The sequence below is a fragment of the Nematolebias whitei genome, chromosome 15 (genome assembly GCF_014905685.2).
Source record: "Nematolebias whitei isolate Nwh7 chromosome 15, NemWhi1, whole genome shotgun sequence".
Classification (NCBI taxonomy): domain Eukaryota; kingdom Metazoa; phylum Chordata; class Actinopteri; order Cyprinodontiformes; family Rivulidae; genus Nematolebias; species Nematolebias whitei.
The window spans coordinates 29,904,710-29,920,314 of NC_056512.1; the positions used below are offsets into that span (position 1 = coordinate 29,904,710).

General features: G+C 42.1%; 1 protein-coding gene across 1 annotated transcript in view; it reads right to left on the reverse strand.

Moving 5' to 3' along the window:
- Nucleotides 1-6,066, reverse strand: part of LOC119421142 (testis-expressed protein 2-like) — a 12,008-nt gene extending 5,942 nt beyond the window's left edge. The window contains exons 1-2 of the mRNA XM_037688533.1: nucleotides 4,858-6,066; nucleotides 3,799-3,999 (exon numbers count right to left, since the gene is read on the reverse strand). Of these exons, the coding sequence (XP_037544461.1) occupies nucleotides 3,799-3,999; nucleotides 4,858-6,066 (1,410 nt within the window). The remainder of the gene's footprint in view (nucleotides 1-3,798; nucleotides 4,000-4,857) is intronic.
- Between the last annotated feature and the right edge of the window lie 9,539 nt (nucleotides 6,067-15,605).

Genomic DNA, 15,605 nt, shown 5'->3' on the forward strand with positions numbered 1-15,605 from the left:
GTGCGGAGACCAGCGAGTCCAGGGCTGGTGCGGAGACCAGCGAGTCCTGGGCTGGTACGGAGACCAGCGGGTCCTGGACTGGTGCGGAGACCAGCGGGTCCTGGGCTGGTGCGGAGACCAGCAGGAGTGAGCGCAGCACGCGCCTCTCCATCCATGCCCGCCGGAACTGCTCCCACCCCTCAGGTGAGCTGTCAGAGTTGTCAGCCCTGGTGTACCTGGAGATGACATCTTCCACAGCGATCATCCTCCCCCAGAGATCGCTGGAACTGCAGGGTTCCTCCCCCCAAGCGACAGGTACGCAGGGGTGTACGGCGTCCTCCCCCCCAGAGACAGGTGCGACGTCCTCCCCCCCAGAGGCGGGTGCGACGTCCTCCCCCCCAGAGGCAGGTGCGACGTCCTCCCCCCCAGAGGCAGGTGCGACGTCCTCCCCCCCACGAAGGGAAACACACCGGCATGGACTGGATTGCTTCTGAGGAGGGACGTGCTGGAGTTCGGTGGAGCCGGCTCGGTTCCGCCGCCCGTTCCGCCGCCCGTTGCTCCTGCGGTGAGTCCAAGCAGACTGCCCCCCTCCCTTTGAAGACCGCTCCAGGAAAGCAGGAGGTGGTTGGGGAGGAGGTGGGTTGCGAGGAGCTGTCGCTCTGTGAGAAGGTGAGGAAAGGCGAGGTGGTGAGGCAAAAGACCCAGTTTTAATAGCCAGGCGCGTACCTTGGTACAAAGTCTTTTTCCTCTCCTCCTCCTCACGCCGAGCAGTTTTGTCCGCCTCACGGGCGAGCCATGTAAAGATGTCAATCTTCCTGCTGGGTTCGGTATGGTCTCTGGATTCTATCATGATCGGCTCCGTGTGTGGGGACCCAAAGTGCAGGAAGATGAATGAAGCTCCAGTAAATAAGTAAAATAGTTTATTTAATTAAATAAACAAAACAAAATGCTGTCGGGGCAGCAAACTTACTCAAAGGAGGACACACAGGAGAGACAGGTCATGAAGCCTTAGGAAAAGGACAATCCAGAGACACTGACAAGACACCAAGAGGCTGAATATATACAGACACAAACAAGGTGAAATGAGTGACACCTGCGGTGATTAGAATTAGACACAGGTGCAACAGTGCTGGAACACAGGAGGAGAAAAGCTGAGGGGTGACAGGCAAACATGAGGGAAAACACAACATGTAAGACAAGACCCCAGAAACCCTACAGATGCTGCATATGCATAAACAGATACAATTTATATCTAAGCATAGTAATAGTACTACTGGTACCGTTATAGTAATTGTACTCATAATAGTACTAGTGTACTAGTGTCACAGACAATTGGGGCTTTTGATGAGTTACCGTAATTCACTTTTTTAGGTTTGGTTTGTTGTCTTACCAGTGTGGGGTTTTTTTTTTTTTGTTTTTTTTTTGGTAGTTGCATGTTTTACTGTGTTTGGTGTGAACATTAAGTTTTAGGTTGTTTCTTTTTTTCACTGAGCTCATCAACGACAGCTGTTTTAAATTGATCCTTCTCTTGAACTTAATGACTTCTGGATTATCACTGATGGGGAGAGAGAGAGTGTGGATCCTCTGCCTATTTGAACCAACATTCAGGATCAGGTGGGGCTGCAGAGACCTCGGTTACGTCCATCTGCCGGGTCTACAGTGAGATCGTCAGCGTGGTGGTCCTGCTTTCAACGCTCGTGATCTTAAAGGAAAGTGCAAGTTTTCCCCTGCGGGGTGTGTGGGTACCGGTGGGACTAGAGTATTTGAGTGGCGATTAGGCCTCTTCTTATTCCGTTCCACTTCTGTTTTCTAAAGCATATGGTGGAGACGGGCGTGGATGTGCAGCTGGGACATACTGACAGGCTCACCAGTGCAAGTGTAACTACACCAGGAATGTTGCCTGACGACTCTACTTGCTGGTTTGCTGGCTTAGTAGACTGACACTGATCTATACCCCATGTGGATGGTGCGAAGCGTTCCATCCACACATGCATTATCATTATCTTTTACCCGCTTCTTCCATTCTGGGCCGCAGGGGTCACTGGTGCCCGTATCCAGTATTCACTGTGCGAGAGGTGGGGGACACCCTGGACAGGTCCCGGAACGAAGCGCTCCTTCTGGGTATTATGTCGTAATCCCCCCCGCTGGTGTGGCGTACTGAGTGACTGATTTCACCTGGATTGTACATTATGAACTGAACTGTGGGGGCAGAACACGTAACTACTCTTGGCTCATTGGTGTTTATGCAACCTCTTACTGATGACCCCTTTTACACATTTAAGCTTCTCCAGATATTTCAAATCTTTAGTTCTTCGTTGCACGTTTTAATAAAAAAAGAGTTGAATTTGCTCATTTGTCTCCAGCCCTGTCTGTGTTCGTGTGACGGGAAGGCCAAACCTAACTTGAGCAAAACGCGGCTTGAGGCTCTGACTCACACATGTTACACTAGTAGTACAAGTAATAGTACAGTAAAAGTACTACTAGTGCAAAATAGTAATGGTATTACTGGTAGTGCTAGTACAGTGATAGTACTACTAGTACTGATAAAATAATAATACTAATAGTTCAAGAAGTAATAGTCGAGTACAACTAGTAGTAGAATTATAGTAACAGTACTATAATTACTACAAGTAGTACTTCTGGTACAGTATAGTATTAGTTTATTAGTATTTATTATTATATTATTTATTTAGTATTTATTATTATATATTTATTAGTATTAGTTATTACTTTAAAACCCTGTTAAGTACCTGGCAGAAGCCAATGCAGACATGTTCCTGTTTTTAGTTTTCTAAACCGCCTTGAGATCTAACTGTTTTATTGCTGCTCTTCCTCTTGATTGTCCTTATGGTTGCTATTTTGTTTTGATTTATTAAAAAAAAAAAAGAGAAACTTAAATTTGTACAACCTATTTTATGACTGTCTATTGTTGTCGTTGTTATAAATTGCTGTCATCACTCTTTGTTAAAATCAGGTCTCTCTTGTAAATGAGTCCTCGAGGCTCAATGGGATTAACCTGTCTAAATAAAGGTTGAATTAATGAATTAGTACTAACAGCAGAGTAAAGTTAAAGCACAAGTATTAGTACTAGTCTTATTACTAATATTACTAGTAAAACTATAATATAGTAACACAATAGTAATTGTGCTAGTATTAATATTTTTAGTACTTCTAAAGTAATATAACTAATAGAATTAGTAGTAGCATAACTACTCCTGGTACTACTAGTGCTAGCTCCAGTAGTAGCACTTGCTCCAGTTTCTTATATCTGTGAATTAAATGTTTATGAAGTTTGAAGCTGAACTGAGGGGTGGAAGGACAGTAATGGACAAAATCCAAGCTAATAATAATAATTATATATATATATGTGTGTGTGTGTGTGTGTACAGTATATTCCAATGGAGTTTAAAGCTTAATTTTATATTAAGACCTTAAAAACCATAAACGAGACAAGGACAAAAAGTCATAGCCATCATCTCCTGAACGAGCTTAGCACTTAGAAGTTTGTCTGTCTGCATGCAGGACCACAAACAACAGACGGAGAAACATATTAAAATATAAAAAAGAGATACAGAAACTCAAGAGTGTGCATTTTATCCGATAGTGTTTAATCTTGATCCTGCAGCTCTAATGTAAAATGTAACCCGTCAGGCTGCCTCAGTGAAGCCGAGGGGTCAACTTCATTCTGCACATCAACGTTCAGGTCTTTCACCTCCGTGTTTGGTGACAAGGTGGGTGCAGAGAGACGAGCGTGAGGTGAGATGTCATCTTCTCTCCATGCACTAATAAATTAGATGTGTCTTTCTGCAGCACACTTACCTTACTGTTAGCCAGCTGGTAGGTGCAGGAATGCAAAAACGCGGCCTCATGCAGCGCCTCGTCAAAAGCTGCCCACCGTGGGATGTTGGCCCGGGGGTACGCCAGGCGCAGCCGGCTGCCCTCCAGAGTCACATAGACAGAGTGTGTTATGGAGGGGTGGAAGGTCTCCGGGTCGTAGGTGGGTGCCTCATTCATCCAGCCCTGGCAAAAAGTAAACAACAATCTAAACTGATTTAGTCACATTTTCCTGACTGGTTCAAACAACACAGGCTGGGTGTTAATGCCTTATTATTCAAAATGAACGCTGCAGCTCAGCGGGGGGCGGGGGGGAGACGAGCAGCAGCAGAATGCATCTGTCATTAAAGAAACCACCTCAATATGACTTGAGCACTACTGATCGTTTGAGAGGTGTGTGTTCCTCACGGCTTGGTTTTATGCAAACTCGGTTGTTGCAGGCTCATATCCATGACAGGAAACATAAACGAAAAACATTTAAAAGCAACTCAATGTAACGAGCAAGAAAAGGCTTCTGCCACAAGCCTGAAAAGTGCCCGGCCTCTCCTCATCACTGGTTCCAACATTTCACCTGGTAAATTTAAAGTAAAAAAAAGAAAAAGAAAGAAATAACAGAAAAGTTACATTTCCTGCAAAAAAAAAAAAAAACAACTAAGCCATATTAGCTTTTTGTCTTTATTTTTATTGTTGCTCATTTTAGTTTTAGGTTACCATTTTGCTGATTTTGGCTTTTAGCTATTGTTTTTGCTGGTTTAATCCTGTTGTTGCTGTTCTCCCAGTATAACTTTCTTTGCTGTTTTGCTACTTTTGGATTTTTGCTTTTGCTTGTTTTAGCTTTTAGATGCTCTTCTGCTCAGTTTAGCAGCATGTTCTGATTGAGTGTACATTCTAATGGTTTGGGCTTTCTTTTAGCTCGTTTTAGCTTTTGTTGAGCTTGTTTTAACTTTATCGGTTCACTTATGCCTTTTTGAACAAATTTCAGCACAACATTCACCACTCAGTCTTCACACTTCATTAAAAACAACAACTTTTTTTTCTAGTTACCTCTAGGATTCCTGTATCTCCGAGCTTTCCATCCAGTGGATTAATGTTTGTGGGCTTAGCCTTGTATAGAGACCCCTGGTTTCTTCCAGTACCTGTACGTCGAGGGGCGAAGATGAACACGACCACCAAGCCTAACAAAAAGCCACATGCAGCCCCCAGAGAGAGACCGGCCACGTACGGAGGGACGGGCAGCACAAAGAGCCCATAAGCCAGAAGGCCAACAGGAAGGAGCCAGTGAAGCGGCAGAGATGAACCCGCCACGGTGACTGGAGGCCGGGTGCTACGATGATGCACTCGTCTGGATTCGCCCTGAAGCTCCACCACCTGAAGAACGTCTCCGTAGGTGCAGATTTCCAGGCGACTCTCTCTGCTGGGGAGGCGGTGTTCTGGGGAGATGAACGATTTTACCAGCGAGTCCTTTTGGGGGGTTTTGAGAAGGCCTTCACACTCGGCTCTGTGCTTGCCGTCCGTCCTCCTTCTCCACCTGAGATCTGAATCGTCGCTGCTGGAGTCTTTTTCACAGCTGCCCTGGAAGAACGGTGAGTCTCCCGTACTAGAACCCCTCCTCTGCTTGGGGCTTACCGAGCTCTCATCCCCCATGATCTTACTCAGCATGCTGAGTGGATCCTGCATGGCCTCTGAAAACTTCCTTCTTGTGTCCTCCAGCTCAGCGATCAGCAAGCTGCCTCGAGGTTCTGTCGGAGACATGCTGCCTGCGGACAGAGGTGAAGCCCAGCCCTCATTCTCAGCCAGTTCCTCTCCTTCAGGCCTGTCCTCTAGGGTCCTTGGATGTGTAACCTGCTTGGAAGGCTGCAAATGCAGCTTTGTATCAGACTTGGAGAGATTGACCTCAGGTTCGACCCGACAGGATATCTCTGTGCTGAAGGACTTGACCAGGCTGAGGAGAGGTTTGCCTCTCACGGTGCTGCTCTCCCCCTCTACCTTCAGGTCTGTGGAGGACGATTTGACCAGTCCAGGGGTGATGAGCAGGTCTGCTGATGGTGCTGACAGATCAGATAAAGAGCTCGGGGATGAGGGGGAGTGATGCAACAAGCGAGGCTGGGAGCTTTGGCCTTGGTTCAGGTCTAGATTCATCTCAAGACAGCAGTCAGGCCAAGACTCTCTTGTTTGTGGTTTGTCTTTAGAAAAGACCACAGAGGGGCCGTCGTCATGGCGATCCAGGCTGAAGATAAGCTTGCTCTCCTCCATGACAACTATAAATCAGGAGTAAGGTAAGAAGGTGTTTAAACAAACGGGCCAGGTCTCTGATGTCCGGATCATGATGCAAGTAGAGAATTTAACAGCGCAGACTTCTCTGGCGTGGTGCAATTGATCATATCAGACCCTGCAGAGACGAAGGAGAAATGACAAAATGTGGCTTTCGTGTCAGGCTGAACTATTGAATAAGAAAACTTCTTTCTTGGTCTTGAAAATCTGATTTTATTTGTGCCCGATGTTCGGATCTCCTCTGCACCTTCCCCCTCCAACCACTCCTCTGATGGTAACATTTCACCCAGGTCTGTCTGTTCTCTAAGCTCACTGAAAGTTTTATATTAAGACAATTAGATATAACGATCATGTGACTTGTTTTGTTTATGTCAGTATGACACAGTGGCCTTTATTTTTCTCTCTTTTTGAACAAACCCTTAAAGATAATAGTCATCTTCACTGGTAAACTGCTACATGAAGGGTGCAGATCCTCTGGTGGCTGACGAACATTACAACTTAACTTTACACAAGCAGCATCAAAAAACTTGTTTTTTATTAATATGCAGAAATGCTAACAAAACATTGTTAGCTTTAGCAGTGTTTTAAAGAAGGATGTATAAAGAATAACAGCAGAAACCAAATCTTGATTTGTTTTTTCCTGGTTACGTACAAGCTAGTGCTATCGTAGAAGCACAGCTAGCTGTAAAGGTAAAGTAGTAGTTTAAAACTCCCATGAGCCATTGCTTGAAAAATAAAAATGTCTGGGGGATGTTTTTATGATCCATTTAATGATTTTTGCAGCCATTTTAGCAAATAAAAAAGAAAGAAACTAAAATTTAATTTGTTCTTCTTGTTAGCATTATCTTAGCAGAACAGCTAGCTGCAGCAGGAAGTTACAAAAGTTGCACTTTCAAATTCCCATAAGCTTTAAAGTACGGCAATGATTGAGGAATGTTTTTAATGGTCCATTTAATGACTTTTGCAGCCATCTTAGCAAATAAAAAAAGAAAGAAACTAAAATTTAATTTGTTCTTCTTGTTAGCATTATCTTAGCAGCACAGCTAGCTGCAGCAGGAAGTTACAAAAGTTGCACTTTCAAGCACCCATAAGCTTTAAAATATGGCAATGACTAAGGAATGTTTTTTATGATCCATTTATGAATTTTTGTAATACGACAAATTATTTTAGAGCGTTCTGTCGTTCTGTGGTGTTGCTGAAGACATCACTAATTAACTACCATCAAAATAAAAGTTATTTTGGAAATCATTGCCATCCTGCTACTCTGCCAATTTAATATGAATCTCTTTAAAAATAAATGAAGCACCGTAATCCTGTGATTACTATCTGTTGTAGAGGCATGCCTTGCTGGTCTACGAAAATTTAAAACTATAAACTTTGCTTGAAGTAAAGTGGTCTCATGAGAATGTGCCTAGAAAATATCTCTCAGACCTCTTGAAAGCATTTTATTAACTTAGATCCTGAAATAATTGAAACTCAGTTGTTTGACTGACATAAAATACATTTATTAAATTTCCTAATATGTGGTGCTGATTGCGTTAAAAGGAACCACACATTCTTTTGACCAGCCGTAGATGTAGTTTCTGTTGTTTTTATTGCACACTTCTATGGGGGAGGGGAAGCAACATTATTTTATTTTTACAACTTATTTCCATTACGGCTTCAAAAGTATTAAATTAGGCATGAGCTCGGAGTGCATGTGGGTCTTTAAAAAGCCTCTCACGGCTTGTTTACTGAACAAAATCTCAGACACGTATCATGGCAGGCGGACTAATACCGCGAGAGCCAACAGAGCTACATGATCCAGACCAAAAGTGGATTAACTGTAATCCTCCAAACTAAAGAAGCTTTTTTATATCAAGAAATAAAGTCCATTTTCTGGTACATTACAAACTTGAACGTTAAGCCACATGTCTTTGCACAAAATTAATCGGGAGAAGTGTTTGTTGTAACGCTGACTCTCTGGCCTTTTCATCACGTCTAAAATGTGCTGCTCTGCTTTTACGGTTCAGCTGCCGCAGACAGTTTTGCATCACCCTAATCACTTTGAGTCAATCTGGAGGAAGTTCATGCTGACCGAGAGAGGAAAACCTCAGTGGAATATAATCAGCAGGGACTTTAGGCAGCCTTTCATGTAGAAACATAAGATCCTGTTCTGCACAAGAAAGAGAACAATTTTATCTATACTGGGATAGAAAAGAGGCAGATATTTCTCTTTATATTAACTAAAAACGAGGAAATACGAGCCCCACCATACAGGAAGTGGGTTTGGAGTCGTAAAAACACAAGTGGGTGGTTTTAGCAGATATACAGAAATCAAATCAGGTTTAAAATTGATGGCTGGTATCAAATTTAGCTTCAACTGTTACAGAGATAAAAACAATGGCCATTATGTTTGTATACTTCTACCAGCAATAGTTCACAACAATCACCATGATGGTTCTCAAACCTTTTGAATTATGACCCACAAATGTTTGTGACATTGACTGACTCCATCTATTGCCTATTAAAATATACTAAACTAGTAGTAACCCAATAAAACATGGGCAAAAAGACAATATAAAAATACTTAACATCCACATATATAGATAAATAGATAAATAATTTATGACTACTGTTTTGTGCTTTCTAACCAATATGGTTAAAAAAAAAGCTGGATATTAACTAAGAACCCTCACTTGGTGTTTTGTGACCCAAACTGGGGTCCCACCAGCAATTTTGGGAACCAATGCTCTTAGGTGTAAATAACTGTTTCTGTTATTCATTTTATTTTTTTGGACACTAGATACTAGTCTACTAATTGTTCATTGCACAAGAATTCTCCTCGTCTTCTTTATTAAATCTTAATATGATCTCTTTGCAGTAGCAAAAAAAAAACCGCAGAAGAAATGTGCAAATTTTACTTAAGAAAACAGATTTCCTGTTTTTCAAGAGTAAGAAAAATAAGTAACATCAAAATAGTTAAACATCTGTCACTAAGACCTGCAGTATACAGTATTTAAACAAATTAAGAGGTTACAATACAACATTTAATTATTCGTAACTTGTAGTTATTTAAACATTTGTTAAAAGAATCATTTAAATATATATATTTTTGTTATACACAAAAGCCATTATTGAGGTATTTTCAGTTATTTCCAACTCAAAAACAAATACGCTAAAATATTGTTTAAGGCTACCTTGATTTAAATAGCTCTTTCAGTGAGTTTTGATTTAAATAATACAAAATAAAATCACTCAACAAGATTTTAAAGTAGGTTAAAAAGTGGGACAGTCTAAAATGACCTGAATTTAATGGACCGAGGGGGAAACAGTTGATGCAGGTCCAGGTTCTGATACATCCAGGTGAAACAACTGAACTGTTTTTTTGTTTAATCGTGTCTTAGGTCACTACGTTTGTCATACATTTAAGAGAAGTGCTATCAACATTTATGTGGCTAAACTCACAGAAAATGAAGCTGAGTAAGGCTCAGTTTTGAAGAGACTCCACTAACCCGCTCCAGCTGGATTGATTCATTCGAGTCTCTGGTACTGAATCACTACAAGTGGCTCAGTTTAGGCATCTTTAAAGCTTCTCACTCTCATTGCATTAAAAAAAAGAACAGAGAACAAAATCTGCACTGTTTATTTTTGGTTAATGTGTCCCTAAATTCAAAAAATTGCTATAAAAATGTGTGAACGGCTGCAGACGAAAACAGCCCAAGTGACTGAAAAAAGGTGAACAGCGGTAACTTCCGTGGAAGAAACTGCTTTGGAACGAGAAGTCAAGACAATTTCTGATGTTTTGGTGGATATTTACTCTCAGATTTGTTGAGTAAATACAGAGCAAGCTGCTTTGTTTATGTTGAGTGCACACCCACATTCCAGATTTGCATTTCAATATATCTGGAAAACTACTGGAGTAAACTCTTTGAAACTCTTATTAACAATTCCATAGTTTGCAATGAAGCACATTTAAACAAAGAGGAAGAAATATTAAAACCAGCAAGAAAAATCCCACTTTATCTTGGTTAAGTTTAAGATCATCAGTTCAGTTTGTGCCTCTTTTAGTCTTGTCCTCATGTGTGAACAATTACAACGGGATAAACTGGAACAATAAATAAGAGCTCTGAATGAAAAATAACAGAAAACACAGGCAGGAAATTAATCTCCATGATGCTTTAGCCTAATCCTGTTCTGAAAGTCATTTTGACTCTGGTGCCTGACACATTTGGCATTTGTATCTGGATGTTTAGTGAAGCTGAGTCTCGTCATTAAAATCTTTTAAGAGTTGAGAGTTTCATGGCGGTTAATCAGCACTTGTGGCACATGAACCCAACAGAAAGTGCATGTCTGATGTAAAAAAAACAACCATTTCTTTCTAACCCACTGAGACACATTACCATGTGTGCTGCAGTAATTTGATCAAAAATACTCACCAGAAGCCGTCAGGTTTGAAAAGATGCCCCTGCTGTGTGAGTAGCAGAGGCTGGATGAGGAGAGAGCAGCTGTTTTGTGCAGAAGAGCGAGCAGCTTGAAGCTGCAGTGTTCAGTGTGGCTGCTGCAGAGTGCTGCTGCAAGCCAGGCTGCAGATATTTACCCAACTTCACCTCCAGCAGAGAACATCTCACAGAGGCAAAAAAAAAAAAAAAATCAGCAGAAGTTGATGAAAACGTGAAATCCGCAGCTAAATCAGCAGCTCAGCTTGAACTTAAACGCACCACCACCATCATTGCTTCCAGCTCAGTTCAGTTTATTTATACCGCCACGACTGAGTCCTGACTGCAGGGAGGACGACCCTTTAATCCGGATTAGGATGTGAGAGGCCATCAGTTAACAGACTCCTCCTCCTCCAGTGCCACAACACAACCTCCTCTCAGCAGTAGTCCTGTGGCATGTTAAAGGGGCAATCCAGCCTTTTTGAAGGGAGATTCTGCATTAGTTCTGAGCAATTCTACTGCATTCATTTATATTCATAAAAGTTCAAGACAAAAACAACTGGACTTTACTCATCCATCCATCTATAGATAGATATTATTATATAATTATATATGTCACGGTTTTCGGATGGAGCTGAGCAGGAACGAACCCATCTGTGCATGCAGAACTCAGAGGCGAGGTTGTAAAATAATAATCACTTTAATAATCAAGAATGAATAGCTGATGTGGCAGCAAAACTCCCAGACAGGATCAGGTCAGGATTATACATGGAACACAGGAGACAAACCAGGAGGTGTACCAGACGATGCACCGACAAAGACTGAGACATGGACCACGGCTTATACACACAAATTACAAACACCTAGAGGACATGCAGGTGGAGCTGATCGGGGTAATTACTGAGAGACACTAGGGAGTGCAGCAGACACAGGGAGACTGACAGAGGGATACCATCCTTACAATATATACATTATATAGCATAATATATCATTTTCTTCGAAAGAGGGGAATTAAATTTGCTACAAGAACTCATGTATATATGTTTGGGATGAAGCCAGTCAACATTTATTCCATAACTCTGAGCAGTTAGCCTACACACCTGTTAAAGGGTGCTCAGACCAGCCTATTCTCCTACAGGTGTTATTTTATTGGCTTATAATATATATCATATATATAATTCAATTATATTATTTAGACTCTACTTCCTCATGTGGCTGAGGCGAGCTGGTCTGGGAAGCTCAGTCCTCACCTCCTTCTACAGGTGTGCAGTGGAGAGCATCCTGTGCTCCAGCATCAACGTGTGGCATGGAGGCTGCACAGCTGCAGAAAGAAAAGCTTTGCAGAGAGTGGTGAAGGCTGCACAGAAGTCTGTTGGAGTCAGTCTCCCCACCGTCAGACATCTACACCTCCAGATGCAGGAAGAGGACCATCTGCATCATGAAGGACCCCACTCACCCAGCACACACACTTTTTGCCCCGCTCCCGTCAGGCAGAAGGTTGAGTAGCATTAAGTGTAGAACCACTAGACTGAGGAACAGCTTTTACCCTGAAGCTGTTAGACTCATGAATCTCTAACCAGGATTATCACTGTGAAAAATCACATGTTGCTGCTGATCTGTTTCATGTTGCTGCTGATCTGTTTCATGTTGCTGTGTTCATGTTTGCTCATATGCTCACAGACTCATGTTTGTGCTGCTGTTCGGCATTGTTTTCTTTTATGCTACTAGTGCTTAGCGGATTTTTAGCTGATGTTTTTCATAGTTCATATCGTACTGTTACTGTTTTTCTTTTATATTATATTGTTGGATGTAACTGGGACCCTGTACATAATTTCGTTCCACCACGTGTACCACGAGATGTGAATGACAATAAAGAACCTCTAAATCTCCCTGAAGTAGGTCTAGGGGAAAAAATATCGGTATTGGTATCGGACAATTAAGTTTTAACATATTGTTAAATCAGATTGGCCAAAAATCCAATATCGTGCATCCCTAGTTTAAAGGTTTTGAGAAGCCTAACTTTTCTTGTTTAAACATTAACCCTTGAATATTACTGCTGTACAGAACACCAACTTCAGTGTTTTAATTCAACTCATTTTATTTAAAAAAATATCTGGACACAGGCCATCATCAAACAGTACAAACTTTACTTCTGGGTCAAGAAAAAAACATGTCAAAACTCAAAGATACAACAGAAATGTACATAAATCCTGAAAAAATGATCAAAAGAGACATATATAGTATATGCAGTATAAAGCATTTATAGAAGCTGAAAGTTTGTTGAAAGACAACAACAACAAAAAAAACATCATCAGATCTGGAGAGCTGCATCACCAAAGGTCAGCAGGAGAATATGATCCAACATGGAGTTTACATAAAACTGATAAAACAAAAGACCACTATACCTCCCCTTCCTTCACAACTGGACTCAAGCTTTATTCACTCTCTTCTTGAAAACAGGCGGTAATTTTACTGTGTGTCTTTTGAAATGTAGAACAAAATGCCACCAACTCTCCTAAAGTTACAGAGCTGAAGAGTCTTTTGGGTTTCAAACATCAGAAATGTTCTCAAATATTCTCTAGCATGTAAAGAAGAAAGTAGTCACAACTCCTCAAAAGGTTTCAGTAAACTTTTATCAACATTTAGCTTTGATTGGTTCATTTTATTGGCTTGTTTCAGCCGTTTAATAGTTTCCCATGTGCACTTTGAAGTTAGATCCAAACCTGAAGCTCTTACCACAGACAGTGCAGGCGTAAGGCATCTCTCCAGTATGTGTGGTCTTGTGCCTTCTCAGGTGAGTGCTAATGTAAAACTTTTTCCCGCAAATATCACAAGAAGGGCTTTTCTCCCGTGTGGTACCTTTAGGGTGCATTCACATCAGCCCTGTTTAGTCCGCTTTAATTGAACTTTAGTCCGTTTTCCTAGAAAGTTTGGTTCGTTTGGAGAGAAGTGAATGTGCAATCAAACTCTGATGCGCACCAAAACAGCAAACTCTGGTCCACCTAAATATTTAGGTCTCGGTTGGGTTGAAGTGAACTCTAGCACGGTTAGAATGCAATGCGAATGCAAGCAGACCAGAAACTGCTCCAAAAGCAGGAAGTGGACTACAGCGCAGGGCATTCTGGGTAAATACAACCAAAAACAAACGCACATTTCTCTTGCCTCATATGGCGCTGTCAGCCGCCTTGTGTGAAAAACAACATTCTCCATGGTCTTCTGCCTCATCTCCCGCTCATGCTTTGTTGAAAAATGTTTGTTTGGCACATGAGCCACAGACAAAACAGAAATCCTAAAACCACTAAAATTTGACGCCACTCCATTTTTGTTTTTGTTTCCAGAAGTAAGTTGCGCTCAGTGTCTTCTTCAGAGGTTTTTGTGTCGTTTCCTTCAGTAGTTCCTTGGTGCAGCGCCACCACAGGTGAGGGGGGTAACAGGTTGGCTCGATTGATTCAGTGCAGTGTGAACCGCACCAGCTGAAATGGTAAACAAATGTTCTGAATTTTGATCCCCAATCGAACCGAGTCTACCGGACTATCAGGTGTGAAAACGACCTAAGTGTTGGTAGAGGGCGTTTCTTGTGACGCAAAGCTTGCCGCACAGATTACAATGATACGGCTTCTCTCCCGTGTGACTTCTTTTATGAACCACCACGTTCCGGCTCCGACTGAAAGCTTTCCCGCAGATTTCGCACCGGTAGGGTTTCTCGCCAGAGTGTGTCCTCACATGCCCAACAAGATGCTCTTTGCGGTAGAAGGCTTTCCCGCACTCCTGGCACACGAAGTCTTTGTTGCCTGTGTGTACTTTTTTATGCTGAGTAAGGCGATTTTTGGCGGCAAAAGTCCTGCCACAGGCGTCACAAAAATGGGATTCCTTGTGAAAACTCTTCAAATGTGTGATCAGCTTGCTTGCAGTCTGGTGTTTCAGCCCACAAAATCCACAATCTCTTATGCCTTCATGCGTTTTCATGTGATTTCTTAAAGAGGTACTGTCGATGAAAGCTTCGCCACACAGTCGGCAAAAGCTGCGCTCTTTTTCTTCTTTAGTTGGATGACTTCCTGCTTCGTCGTTTTCATCTTCGTTACCTCCTGTGCTGTTCATCAACTCATCATCACTCTCACCCAAAGGGGCAGCTGAGTTAAAGGAAAGCAGCTCTACTTTTAGTGGCTGAGGCTGATCCTGCTCAGATTTAATAAAACCAGGAGAAGGAAAAACAGTCACAGTCTCAGGTGTTTGGTTTTCATCAGCTTCCTCCACTTTGATCTCAACCATCTTGAAGTCTGTTGGAACAAAGCTCCTGTCATCAGTGTCCAGATCAGCAGAGGGCTGAGAAGGCCTGGGAACTTCAGGATCCTGACAAAGGTTTGACGTCTCGGTTGAATCTTGGTTCTCCTGCAGCACTGAGGCGTTGCCTTCATCTCCATGCTCTGTGGTAGAAGTGGTCAACGGAAACCCTGTAGACAAAAAGAGATAAGTCATGAAAAGTAACAAATAGAGGTGCAGAAAATAAAATGATTCATTAAAGAATCTAGATTCCTAGTCCTGGCGATTCTGAATCGATTCTAAAGGCCCATACATAGATTTTAAAATGTGTTTTAAAATGCGTTCCATTTTTATTTTTTTACGCTCCTACTCCCGAGCATACTAATGATATATATTTTCACATCTAGCTGTTAGGGGTGCACCGATTGCAGTTTTCTGGCCGATCACCGATTTCTAAAAAGTCTGTCTTGCCGATACCAATTTTGGCTGATAGCAATTTTGTTTAATAAGCGACACTGTCAGGTGTTATAAGGTCACAATTAGGGCTGCAACAACGAATCGATAAAGATAAATAATTAAAAGTGTTGGCAACGAACTTCATTATCGATTTGTTGTGCCGCGCGATTAAGCGTCTTTCACGGCGCTGCGGAGCCGTTTTGTTCACTGCGAGTTGAACAGAGCGAGGGGGGGGGGGGAGGAAGCAGAGCAGAGGCGGTGCTTTCAAAGGAAATTAAGTAAATTTTACAAATGACCGACGCAGAGAAAACTGTTCGACCCAAGTCCTCCAAAGTGTGGGAGCACGTCACAAAGATAAAAACTGCGCAACGTGCAGCGTTGAAAAGT